The 12,407-nt window shown below is 35.6% G+C and overlaps 2 protein-coding genes and 3 non-coding genes across 9 annotated transcripts; 3 read left to right on the forward strand and 2 right to left on the reverse strand.

The window, feature by feature from the left end:
- Positions 1-248: 248 nt before the first annotated feature.
- LOC110825913 (heparan-alpha-glucosaminide N-acetyltransferase-like protein (DUF1624)) lies at positions 249-7,451 on the reverse strand. Of its 5 annotated transcripts, none has more exons than XM_088214836.1 (17): positions 7,232-7,451; positions 6,311-6,419; positions 5,240-5,385; positions 4,604-4,770; positions 3,849-4,148; positions 3,414-3,551; positions 3,184-3,265; positions 2,732-2,808; positions 2,537-2,634; positions 2,305-2,422; positions 1,731-1,847; positions 1,519-1,610; positions 1,380-1,446; positions 1,215-1,296; positions 1,038-1,129; positions 676-819; positions 249-506 (listed from the first exon to the last, which is right to left on the reverse strand). In XM_088214836.1, exons 5-17 carry the CDS (start codon positions 3,984-3,986, stop codon positions 360-362), a joined length of 1,392 nt encoding a protein of 463 aa, XP_088070962.1. In that variant the 5' UTR covers positions 3,987-4,148; positions 4,604-4,770; positions 5,240-5,385; positions 6,311-6,419; positions 7,232-7,451; the 3' UTR covers positions 249-359. The 5 variants fall into 5 exon arrangements, with proteins under 5 accessions (XP_088070962.1, XP_088070959.1, XP_088070960.1 ...); XM_088214833.1 differs by having other exon boundaries at positions 2,519-2,634; positions 7,232-7,449; XM_088214834.1 differs by having other exon boundaries at positions 2,519-2,634; positions 6,311-6,443; positions 7,232-7,449.
- On the reverse strand, positions 6,064-6,187 carry LOC148266577 (small nucleolar RNA snoR127). The gene has a single exon (XR_015818203.1). It is a non-coding gene; the product is annotated as a small nucleolar RNA snoR127 (small nucleolar RNA).
- A 928-nt stretch (positions 7,452-8,379) lies between the features above and the next one.
- TRNAE-UUC (transfer RNA glutamic acid (anticodon UUC)) lies at positions 8,380-8,451 on the forward strand. The gene has a single exon. It is a non-coding gene; the product is annotated as a tRNA-Glu (tRNA).
- Positions 8,452-8,515: 64 nt separating this feature from the next.
- TRNAE-UUC (transfer RNA glutamic acid (anticodon UUC)) lies at positions 8,516-8,587 on the forward strand. Its single transcript has one exon. It is a non-coding gene; the product is annotated as a tRNA-Glu (tRNA).
- Positions 8,588-8,761: 174 nt separating this feature from the next.
- Positions 8,762-12,284, forward strand: LOC148266580 (Pentatricopeptide repeat (PPR-like) superfamily protein). The gene is made up of 3 exons (XM_088214839.1): positions 8,762-10,942; positions 11,513-11,764; positions 11,860-12,284. The coding sequence occupies exon 1, from the start codon at positions 8,864-8,866 to the stop codon at positions 10,709-10,711; it is 1,848 nt and encodes a 615-aa protein (XP_088070965.1). The 5' UTR covers positions 8,762-8,863; the 3' UTR covers positions 10,712-10,942; positions 11,513-11,764; positions 11,860-12,284.
- The last annotated feature ends 123 nt before the right edge of the window (positions 12,285-12,407 follow it).

Below are 12,407 nucleotides of genomic sequence, written 5' to 3' on the forward strand. Positions count from 1 at the left end.
GCCACTGGGCCCCTTAAATGGGCTTTTGTTCATTTTTGGGCCTTTAAGGCCCAATTAATTCGTTCATTAATTTATACTTTTCCATTAATTATCATTTTAATTACAAACCCTAATTAATTAGCCTTTCTAACTATATAGAATATTTTCATACTTTATATTAAAATTTAATTAATAAAATAATTCTCTAATTTAATTTGGACAGAAAAGAAAAAATTAGATTAATTCAGATAAAAAAATAGTTCTCTAAATTTACATGAAATTTCCTCGTGACATTAATTTTTATTATTTTAAAAAGAAATTACACGATTTCTATAATTACTGTAAGTGTAAATTTTAAAAATAAATTTTACAATCGTAGTCTAAAGCTTCCAATAGATATTCATCCTGTGGAAAATGCCTGCAACGATGCCCCAGAAGAAGATCTCCGCGAAGATGACATAAAGCAGAATGCCTACTCTTTGCGAGTGCCAGACTCCAACGAATACGTGCTTCTGAATCCAGTGTATCTGCAAAAAATCGGTCCAGATATCTAATGAACAATTTTATAATACTGTAACAGCCACACAAGATCTTGGAAAAGGAAACTAGAATGGTGAAATTGCTTTTGCAGAGAATGGTTATGGAAACAGAATTTCCAAGAAGGCATAAAGACATGACACGAACACGAAGACAGACCAGTGTATTGTGTGGATCATCGTAAAACCATCCGTTAATGAAGCCAGCAAAAATTCCTTCTGCTGCCATAACGTAAACAAGCATAGCGTTCATGCCAATCCACTCAAATGGCAGAAACATATACTTGAAATCCAAAATATCAACCTGCCAAATTTGAATATAAGATCAAATTATAACTAAGGTACTTCTTGTCTCTTTCTGCAAATCTATTAAGTATTCTATTTTGGTTATTTGCCCTCTGTATTCTGTATCACGAGCAGTAATAAATCCGGTGACATATTATTAACTCTTAAATTTTTGAAAAAGAAAAAAAACTGATTATCTCATACAAGATCTGCTTCGAATTTAGAGCAGCAACATACCAGTATGTAGATGGCAGAAAAAACCAGTGCTGCCGCTCCAGAAGTTACACAAACATAGCTAAAAGTGTATAATTGTTTGTTGAAAGGAATGGCTGCAATTGAAAATCGAAAACAGTTTAGTGTTGATTAACGGGCATAAATATATACACCAGAGAGAATCACACTTCAGTTTCTCACCATGAGTAAAATGTAAAGCAAGTCCTAAAACAAGGAGAGAAGTTCCCATTATCATCCAATGCTTCAGTCTAGCTAAATGCTCCTGCAATTGGAAATTTTTTGCCAAGGATTTTAGCCAAGCTGATAAGATCCAGATAAATATCAATCTAGGGCCATGAATCTAACCTTGAAATGTATAAGCACATTTCCAAAATGCACTCCGATAATTGTAGAAAGAACAGAAGATATGGAGCTGCAGTAGATTAATTATCAATAGTTGAACAGCTTCATTAAAATGTTTGTAATGTAAATGATGCAAATAGACCTTAAAATTCCTTCAGGTTCAAAAGGTGCATAGCACCATGATGGAGCATTATTTCGGAAAGGTCCTGAATACGGGGAATTCTGAGTGCATTCCTACAACAGTTAAGATAAATACTAAACAATTAAAAACATGTCATTAATTACAAACAAGTGATCTCAAAATCAGAAAGATGATCAAGAAGAGCTTAAAAAAGTAGAAGCCATGCGAAACACCTTAGATCTCCTCCATGCAGGATGTTTATACATATGATTGATTCCCAATACTGCTCTGTCAACAAATCCAACAGCATTGCAAGGAGGATTAAGTTTTCCCCTCACACCACATGATACCTAAAATTTAACTGAAAATGAACATTAGATGGGTGGAAATCCTATGGATTCTGCAAAGTAAATATTAGTCGGGAGGAAATCCTAAGAATTCCATGAAATTTGTAAGCTCGATGACTGCAAATCCTCCATTCAAATTGGACCATCACAAGGATGAAGAAAGAAACAAACACCCAATGAAAACAATCTTACGTCTTCAAGATCCATATCGGAAAAGAGTAATACCATAGAGGGATATTTATGATTCTGGGATATGGGATAAATGACCTTCTATAAACCATAGGGAAATTCCCTCACAAGGATCATTCCTTCAAAAAATTTTTTCTCTAAAAAGTATTTCACCTATGCGGATGGACGAACTCTCTTTAAAACTAAAGAAATTTTGTTAACTTAAACCAACGTTGAAAAAAAAAAACTTTTTATATAATAAATGATGGTCAATCAATGAACAAAGACTTACGGTGAAAATCTTCCCATAATCGGAACTATCCTCATCATGAACAGTGAATTGCCAATCCGGTACATAGGCACTATAAAGAACACAAAAGTAAACAACTAGTACACAAGCAGCCACTAGCCTGCAGATAAGGAAACCGAAAAAAATCAAACTCTTTTCCCACAAAACCTCATATATTACTATATCAATAAACTAAATCTGTACTGCTAAAACTTACCAATGCCAGTAGTACAACCTGAATATAGATAACCTGCCAAATGAAAGATTCTTTGCCACTGCATCTCTCATAAGGATTTCCATGAGTGCCACTACCAAATAAGTAAGTGCTATTCTCTAGAAAGATCAAAGTGAATCACTACATAAATCAAAACTGGATAATTAAATTATTCAATCAAACCTCACAGCACCAAGAATTGCAAACTAACATTACCTGAAGAATGCCACACCACCTTATCATTTTCATATCAACACCATAAGTTAACTTGTCAGGTGCATGTGAGAAACCTCCTTCATGAAACAAAAATACAAAGAGTAAAAAATCAATGTGATCTTAAAATACAAGGAAAATGTATAAAACATGTCAATATCTAAATTTTCTTACTAGTATGTCATATTCCTGCCCGTACCACTCATGCAAGCAACACAAACCAGATACATGCACACAAAAACGGGTAGAGGGGAGAAAAGAAAAAGGAACTATTAGAATTAAAAATAATAAAATTGGATTTTTCCCTTTCAGCTTAAGAAATCAGGATAATTAGTCAACTCCTCGAATTACTTGACATGGAATTAGGAAAAAGTGGTATTGCTTCGATAAAAGAATAACCATCTTGTAATCAAAGGATAAAATTTAAAGCAGAAGAGCTGCAATATAAAACTAACCTTGCAATAGAATACCCCAAAAGAGAAGTTTCAGAGTTCTAAGAATCACCTTTTCAAGAGCTAGTCTCAGGCTTGAAATTCTCTATACAAGAAATTTAACAAGAAATAACTACAAAAAGAACAAATTCCAAATAATCATTTTAGTGATCTTCATGTTCAAGACTTCATCCATTACATTTTCTTTGATAATTTAAGATATTAAAAGATCGAAGGGAAGAAGTCAAGCAAACCTTGAAGGCAAGGGCAATGGCCATGCCAACAATGAACAAGAAGAAGGGCATGACAAAATCAGCAAGGTTGCAGCCATTCCATGGCGCATGCCCAATCACAGGCCACTCCCCTCCAGCATCATCAACCAAAATCATCAACTACAAATCACCAAATGACTTAAATGACATAAACCCAGTAAATCAAATAACTGAACTAAACCCATCCTTACTTGACAAAAGCATATATGAACACATGATCTGCAAAGAGCAGACGCAATTAATCACTCCATAAGTTGATATAGATATGTACAGAACATGACCGTAGCAGTAAGAGGCAGTAAGCGAAAGAGTTTTCAGATTATTATAAAGCTACAGTGCACGTATATCTACAGAGATATATATATATATATATATATATATATATAGACATAAGTATATAATAGAAATAGAGAGTACAGCAACAGTGAGGCCTCTGAAGATGTCAAGGGAAGCGACGCGCTTGGGTTTGAGACGCTTGTCGGGGTCGGAGATATCGGGTTGGTGGGCAATAATCAAGCGTTGCTCCTTCGGTGATTCGGGTTTTATCTCAGTCATCTTTCGGTTTGAGTTTCGCGAGATCAGAGCTCCGGAGGTTGACGACAAAACAATCAGAGAGACACAGGAGATAAGGTGGCGGGCGGGCTTCTGAAAAGGAGATGAGAGACACAGGCCATGTTTAGCAGTAATGCTTGCTTCTGTTCCAGCTAGCTTTAGTTGCTGAATACAGACCGCAGGGGATAAGATTAGTAATAATTTAATATTTTATAATAAAAAAACATTATCAAGTCCTTTTCAATAATTTCTAAATTATTTATTAATTTCCTGAGACCTGTAATTTTATTTTTTAATTATTTATTGCTATAAATAGATAATAAATATAATTTTTATATCACATCATTATCAAATGCCGTGATTATTTTAAATTTAAAATTATTTTTTCCTTTATTTTAAATGTTTTTATTTATAATTTTTATCGGATAATTAAGATATAACTAGGTTTATAAATCATGTTTAAAGACTATCACCAGTAGAAAGTTTATACCAACAGAAAGGGTAGAAGAAGAGAGATAATATATATATATATAATTACTGATGGACACTAAATGTTTTTAGTTTCCAGTACATTAGAAATAGCTCACAGCCCAATAGAAGTATAAGAACATGCTAAAAACCTTTTTCTGCTGATCCAAACAAGCTCACTCCACCAATCACTTCTGCATCCAAGCACGAGACCACCACATTTTGCCATTTACATAAGAGTAAAAATGCCTTGAAAGGTGGCAGAATCAACCATCATCATCTTGAATTCGTTCATATCAGCCGCGACCTCGAATTCCACCTGTTCCACAAGTTAGGTCGCTGTTCAAGATAATATAAAAGAAGCTCCAAAATTACTCTGATTCGTGACCACGATAGTTCACATGGATCAATACATTTAAAAACCGCAAGAACATATAATATACAGGGGAATAATGGACTGAAAGAACAATTCAGAGATGTAAAGGAAATGCTATACCAAGCCCAGCCTCACAAATTTTAATTGTCTGCACTAACTTTTTCGGGTCATTAGATGTTAATATTTGAATAACAGTTCTTAGAAGTTATAAGTTAATGGTTAAAACGTTAATGCTTATAATTGGTACTGTAAACCCCATCACACTAATACTATTCAGCCACAAATGTGTTAAAAATCTGCCATTTTGGCAATGACATGACATGTGTTTACTGCAGTCATCTGCCAAACCAATATCTGTTTCATCATTCCTCAATTCTTCCGCTTTGGAATATGAATAGAAATTGGGACTTACCTTTGCTGTCACCACTTTTGCCTGCACAACCTCTACCCCGACTTTTGGCACCTCAACCATCCATGCCATACCCAGTGCCTTTTGCTTGCCTCCCAGAAGCTTCCTCTCTGCCTCTTCCCCTTACACGTCCCAATTCAGATAGCTTTCTATTTGAATAAGTTTAAATCGAAGATGAGAGAAATGCATGCATAAAGACATGCTAAAAGCGCCAAGTCAAAGACATGAACATTAAGCTAGGGATACCCCTGAGTGTCAAATCGTTAGGTGAATCTTCTAAACCTAGTGATAGCATACAGCCATGGCTTCATAGCATACAGCTCAAAGTCATGAAACCACAGCTGAAGGAGATGACACTGGCCAAGAAGGCACTAGCTAAACCTATTGATACTCATTGAATGAAGATACATCCAAATCAATAACAAGAAGAAAGATAAATGCATGACTCTTGGTCTCCTGAACTTTATCAATCACCTAAACAACAAAGGCAACATTGTAAATCCAACTGAACAAAGAAGTGTCGTTAAATGGGTTTGTTTCATAGTCCATTCTTGATTGCAGATGCCAAACAAGGAAAAGGGAGAATCAGCCTTCCTAAGAGGATATCAATCAGTGATATAGCAATCAGAAACAGAAACTCGTCCTTTTTTCAGTTATACTACACAGCACAAAGAAATACTGCAGGATTCAGATCCAACTAGAATATGAGAGTCTGTATTATATATCAGAGTCAATCTTTCCCAAGTCAACTTGCAATGAGGAGTACCAAATAACCTTCCACTTAAAAGGTCAGAACTAATTTAAAAATATATATATAAAAACACTCTTCTGGTCAGAAAGCAACCAATCTCTATGGTATATCATCAGGGACACGCTTCTACACAAGGCATTTCAAGACAATACCTCGTGGAGCACATCAACATCTGATTTGGCTAAGCATCGTCATTCCAGAAAGAAGGTAGACCAAATCTAAACACTTGCAACAGGGATTGCAGAAACAGAAAATAGATAAAGCTTGAAAAAGAAATGCAAATTTGGAGTCACAGGGAATAAAAACCAAGGGAAAGGAAATACCTCATCAGGTACGCAGAGATACTTGATTGTGTTCCCATGGATATAACATTCTGGCATCCTCCAAAGCCTATCTCCATGCAACATTATCATTCCCACCCTTTAAGTATGACTGCAAACCCAAAAATGGCAATCTCTGGTTGATCAATAAAATAGAATGAGATCAAGAAAAAGGCAGGTGGTTGTAGGTCAAAAGATTACTTTGAAGTACAGATGACTTCACAAAAATGAATGTTTATCCATGTAGACAATTAACCAAATGTCTATTATTGTAAGTTTCCCAGTTCTTCAGCTCCATAAGCTATTGTAAAGAAAAAACAACTCAAGTAAAGTCCCTACTAGATCCTAGCTTCCACTTCGAGAGAAAAAACAAACAAAACAAGAGAAAAAAAAAACAAAATTGACCATTTACTAGATCCTAGCTTCCACTTCAAACAACCAAACAAATGAAATCCACTTCAAAATATTACGTATGTATATGCAAGCAACTGTTCCATCAAGGACCCAAAAAAGTAAATTGTTCCACCAATCTCAAGTAAAGTCGTTAGCTATAATTTCATAAACTCAACTCTCTCATATTGTTCTCTAACATTTTCCCAGCAACCAAACATATTATAAATAAAAGGAACGAGAGTAATTGCCATGGATGCCCTTGCATCCATGTTTTATCCTTGTTTTCAAATGAAAACACCTAAATAATATGATAACAAAAAGTGCCAAAACCCTAGCTCTAAGTTGAGTTCATTGGAGGATGTACCATCTTTCACAAATAGCAAGAAATTTACATATTACACCTTAAATGTATGTAAGACAAACGAAACCATCAACAAATAATATCAATTTACGCAAGCTCAACAACTAAGCCTTTTCGGTTGTGAAGAAATGCCAGAGGGGAGAAACGAAACAGAGAGACAAAAAACATACCCTTTTTCAGATCTCTTCTCTTCATTTTCCTTCAGTTTTATCGGCAGCCAAACAAAGGGATGATAACTGAAAACTGAGAGAGAGATACCTGCTTATTAACATTCACCATAATAGATATAGAAGGTGCTTGATCGTAGAGTGACTGTTTCTCCCTGGTTCTGGCGGCACGAAGAACCGTTCGATGTTTGAAGAGAGGGGGGGAGGGGGGAGGTTTAGCCGTTGGCAGAACTTTCGGGAAGATATTAAATTTTTAATCTAAAAACCTTAGTCGGGTTTTTGGCATATTATCATTACTTTTTAAGTAACAAATTTTTGTTAGTACATTATAATTTATTCTAATTAAACTTAATTTAATCATAATTACGATACTAATACACACGCGATTGCAAGTTAGTAAATTTCAGTACGACTCGGCAATCCCATAGTTTAATAAAGTATGAGAATTTATAGTCTCGTAATTATTTCATCCACGTTGCATTAATAGGATATAAAAGTTAAACTTTTTTTTTTAACTACAATGTAAAAATTGTATTCATATTTAATTATAATTCAAAAAAAAAAATAATGTAACACAAGTACAAAGATTAAATACATAAATTATTTTATATATATTGAGTGAAATAATTCATTAAATAGGTATAGTAATGTAACTATATAAATTTATGATGTATTTAAAAATTAAAAATACAAAAATTAAATTACGTAAGACGAACATCAAGTATATAAATTTTATTTATATTATTTGAATTACGTACATTTTATTTTACTGACTAATTATATATATATATAAATAAAATAAATAAATTAAATAATTAAAATATTATATGAATTTTACATGTATTATTTATATAATATAAAAAAATTAAAAGTATATATATTAAGATAAATTGAGCTTATGATAAGTAAATAATTTAAATATGATAAATTATAATTATGTAGTTAATGTAATTTTTAGTTAAATATTAAAATTACAAAAAAAAAAATGATTGTTGAATTAAAAATTATATTAAACATGGCAATTACAATAATCATCATATTGAGTACGTGTATGTGACGAAAGCGCGGTCATAAGATGTTACATTTTATTCACATGCACAGGAGGCCCAGGTCCGATTCTGAGTAGTTATGTAAAAAAATCGAGCAAATGATCCGTTGTCGTCCAGCGGTTAGGATATCTGGCTTTCACCCAGGAGACCCGGGTTCGATTCCCGGCAACGGAATTCTTTTGTAAATTTTTGAGTTCTAACTAAGTTAATAAAGCTTAATTAGGAAAGTCATTAACAATCCGTTGTCGTCCAGCGGTTAGGATATCTGGCTTTCACCCAGGAGACCCGGGTTCGATTCCCGGCAACGGAATTTTTTGAAGTACTTTTGCAGCTCTGTTTAAGAGTTTTTTTTTCTTTTGGGTGAGCCCATTAGGTACTGATTTGATTGGTAGAGATTAAATCCTGGCCCTTAATTCACAATACTAAAGTTAGTTGACCCTTGCCACGTGGTGAACCACACCGTAAAACGACCACTCCTCTCTGCCGTTTTTTCTCTTTCGGCTCCCTTTATGCTTCGACTTTGCATTGACGCCCAGAAGCCATCTTTTGCTCTCCTGTTCTTCCTTCTGTTCTTTCATGTGCAGTGATGGCCCAGAAGCTCGCAGGAGTATCTAACATTGTCCTGCAAACGAGCAAAAAATCAATTTCAGACAAGCAAATTGCAGAAAGAATCGTAAAAACCCTGATCCAATCAGGCATAAAACCCCTTCAAGACAAACCATCTTTACTCTCTACTCTCAATTCTCACATCACCCACCTTGTTCTCTCACACCCATCTCTTCCCCCTCAATCCTGCATCACTTTCTTCAACTTTCTCCGAGGAACCCAGTCTCTCCGTACTTCCCATAAACCTGATCTCAAGGCTCATATAACCACTATCTGCAGATTGTTCAAGGCTCGAAAATTTTCAGAGATGAAGAATTTGTTGAACTGTATAGTAACCGATGAAAATATACGATGCCCGGTTCTGGATATGGTTTCATTGGTTGAGAACAAGTATGACGAATCTGTATTGATCGAGAAGTTGTGTGATATGCTGTTTAGGGTGTATGCTGATAATCAAATGTTTGAGGATGCTTTAGACGTTTTCGATTACATGGAGAAGAAAGGATTTAAGATTAATGATAGGTCTTGCATTGTTTATTTGCTTGCAGTGAAGAGATGTGATAAAATGGGGTTATGTTTGGATTTCTTTCAACGAATGGTGGAATCTGGCGTTGAGATTACGGTTTACTCCTTGGCGATTGTGGTTGATGGATTGTGTAAGAGAGGGGATGTTGAAGGTGGTAGAAAGTTGATGAATGAGGTGATTTCTAAAGGGATTAAACCCAATGTATTCACTTACAATAGTTTTCTAAATGCTTACCTTAGAAGGAAGGATTTTGAGGGTTTCAACGAGATGTTGAAGTTGATGGAGAATGATCAAGTGGCCTATAATGCTGCCACGTATACCCTTCTCATAGAATGGCATGGGGGTTCCGGCAACTTTGATGAAGCCGAGAAAGTGTTCGAAGAAATGCGTGAGAGAGGAATAGAAACTGATGTTCATGTTTACACCTCGATAATTACTTGGAATTGTAGAGTGGGAAGAATGAAGAGGGCATTTGCTTTGTTCGATGAACTGACTGAGAGAGGCCTCAGTCCAAATGTTCATACTTATGGGGTTTTAATTGATGGTGTTTGCAAAGCTGGACAGATGGAGGGAGCTGAAATCTTGGTAAACGAAATGCAAGCCAGCGGGCTTCATCTAAATCAGGTTATATTTAATACTCTAATCAATGGGTACTGCAAAAGAGGGATGATAGATGATGCTTTAAGACTGCATGCTGTGATGGAGAATAAAGGATTTAAGTCTGATATATTTTCTTATAACACCATAGCCAGTGGATTGTCTAAACTGAATCGCCATGAGGAGGCGAAGAGGTGGTTGTTCACTATGATAGAAAGAGGTGTAGCTCCTAATGCAGTGAATTTCACCACTTTGATTGACATTTACTGCAAGGAAGGGAACTTTGTAGAGGCACAGAAACTATTTGAAGAGATGCAGTTGAAGGGAGAGAGACCCAATACTATCACCTACAATTGTCTGATTGATGGGTATTGCAAAAAGGGGAGGATGATTGAAGCTCATGGGCTGAGGGATGAGATGGAGGCCAATGGAATGGTGCCAGATATGTATACCTACACATCACTTATACACGGGGAATGTGTCTTTGGGAAGGTGGATAATGCACTGCAACTATTCAATGAAATGCAGTTAAAGGGCGTAACTAGGACATTGGTCACTTACACTGTAATGATCTCTGGTTTGTCCAAGGAAGGAAGGTCAGATGAAGCCTTCAGGATGTATGATGAGATGGTTGACGTTGGCCATATCCCTGATGACAGGGTATATACCTCACTTGTGGGCAGCCTCCATACAACTGGCTCTTAGCTCTAAAGGTGTCTCGATTACTGCAAGTATACACATCAAACAGGCATGCTGAATGCGCCTTTGGGAAAATAGATAATGGTCTGCAACTCTTCAATGAAATGCAGTCAAAGGGCTTAACTTGGACACTAGTCACTTAGAATGATTTCTGGTTTGTTCAAGGGAAGGAAGGTCAGATGGAGCCTTCAGGTTGTATGAGAAGATGCTGAGGTTGGCCATACTCCTGATGACAGGGTAAATACTTCTTTTTCATAAAAATTGGGTAATGAGATTCTGTCTGATTTAATTGTCATCCCGTAATTTGCAGATATGTCATCTGAAATCTTATGAGCTGAACAGAAAATTGTTTAGTATGTAACTAAGTTTTGATTTAATTTGCAAGTAATTTGACTGGGAACTGATGGTTTAGTAATTTGGTTTTATAGGCTAAACCATACTTTCTAGGTTGTTCTGATTTCTTTTTCTTTCTGAAATGGGTGAAGAAGCTAAGGAGTTGGCTATTATTCCTGAATCTGTCTTGAGTAGAAGCAAGAGAAGGGAGCAGTGGGCCTTGATGAAGGCAGAAGAACTTAAAATCCTGAAGTTAAATAATGCCTAAAAAAAAAATTAGGCTTTAAGAGAGTCAAGCAATACGCCAAAGAATAAAAAGAACAAGTATAATAATGTTATACAGTAAAGGATTTCTTGTTGCTATCTGTATTTCAACCCATACTTCTAAATTCTACCATTTTTACGGAAAAAATCCTTATTTCTCTACCTTTGGTTTTAATTATCTCATTTCAATTCTGTTTGACCAACTTACAGGAGATGGAACTGGTGAGATTGAAATGAGAGGCCAAATTGGAAGGGTTTTTTTATGTTAATCCAGAGCCCAGGCATCATTGTTTGATACACCCCAAAAAAGGGGGGAAAGCAGCCGGAGGAGAGAGGAAACAGAAAAGAGAGAAGAGACACCAGCAAGGGATGAGAATCGTGATGCAACCAGCAATACAAGAGCAGTTATGGAGAGCTGCACAACAGAAGATTGCTTTGATTGAGAACTCCATTATTGAACTGGTAAATGGAACTTGTCTCTCTGCACTATTTATCATCCAACTTGATACTCCATTATTGAACAGGTGAATGGAACTTATCACTCTTTATACTTGCAGGGTTTGGGAAAATATAAAGCTGATTCACGAGATGATGACCAATTTGGCCTCACTTCAAGGATGCAAAGAATTCTTTGGCCATTCGAGCTAAGTGCTCATCCGGAGGGTTGAGGAAGAAATGAAACCATTACGTAGAAGGATGGTGGTGCTGGCAATTGCAAGGATTACATCGACAAGATGATTTGGTGGGTGAAATGGTGATGGTTATGGCGTTAGACTTGCACGTTTTGAGTTTTAATCTTTCACGACATAACTTATTCTGGAGTTTTATATTCGGAGATAATGAACTATAGCTGTTAGGATCCAGGTCCGGAATGAAGTATCTTTAAACTCAGCTAATTTTGATAAAATTTAAAGTACATCGGATCAGTTATATGAAAAATTCTATGTAAGTGAATTATAATTTATATTTTCAGCGGTTGTGATGTCTGGCTTTCACTCATAAATTAAGTTAAGATCTTCGAAATCACTAGTTTCGTTCCCGCCGTCTGTGGCAGACATTCTGAATCCTTAATATTCATTTTTCTGGCATACGAAAATAAATTCCT

The sequence above is a fragment of the Carica papaya genome, chromosome 3 (assembly GCF_054855325.1).
Source record: "Carica papaya isolate Zhongbai chromosome 3, ASM5485532v1, whole genome shotgun sequence".
Classification (NCBI taxonomy): Eukaryota; Viridiplantae; Streptophyta; class Magnoliopsida; order Brassicales; family Caricaceae; genus Carica; species Carica papaya.

Bases quoted from the DNA above. Each gene is read 5' to 3' on its own strand.
- LOC110825913 (XM_088214835.1), bottom strand. From the start codon at position 3,986: ATGACTGAGATAAAACCCGAATCACCGAAGGAGCAACGCTTGATTATT. The intron at 1,848-2,304 runs GTAAGTCTTTGT...GTTAAATTTTAG, and splicing joins ATTATGGGAAGATTTTCACC to GTATCATGTGGTGTGAGGGG. The intron at 1,611-1,730 runs GTGTTTCGCATG...TAACTGTTGTAG, and splicing joins CTGCATGGAGGAGATCTAAG to GAATGCACTCAGAATTCCCC.
- LOC148266580 (XM_088214839.1), top strand. From the start codon at position 8,864: ATGGCCCAGAAGCTCGCAGGAGTATCTAACATTGTCCTGCAAACGAGC.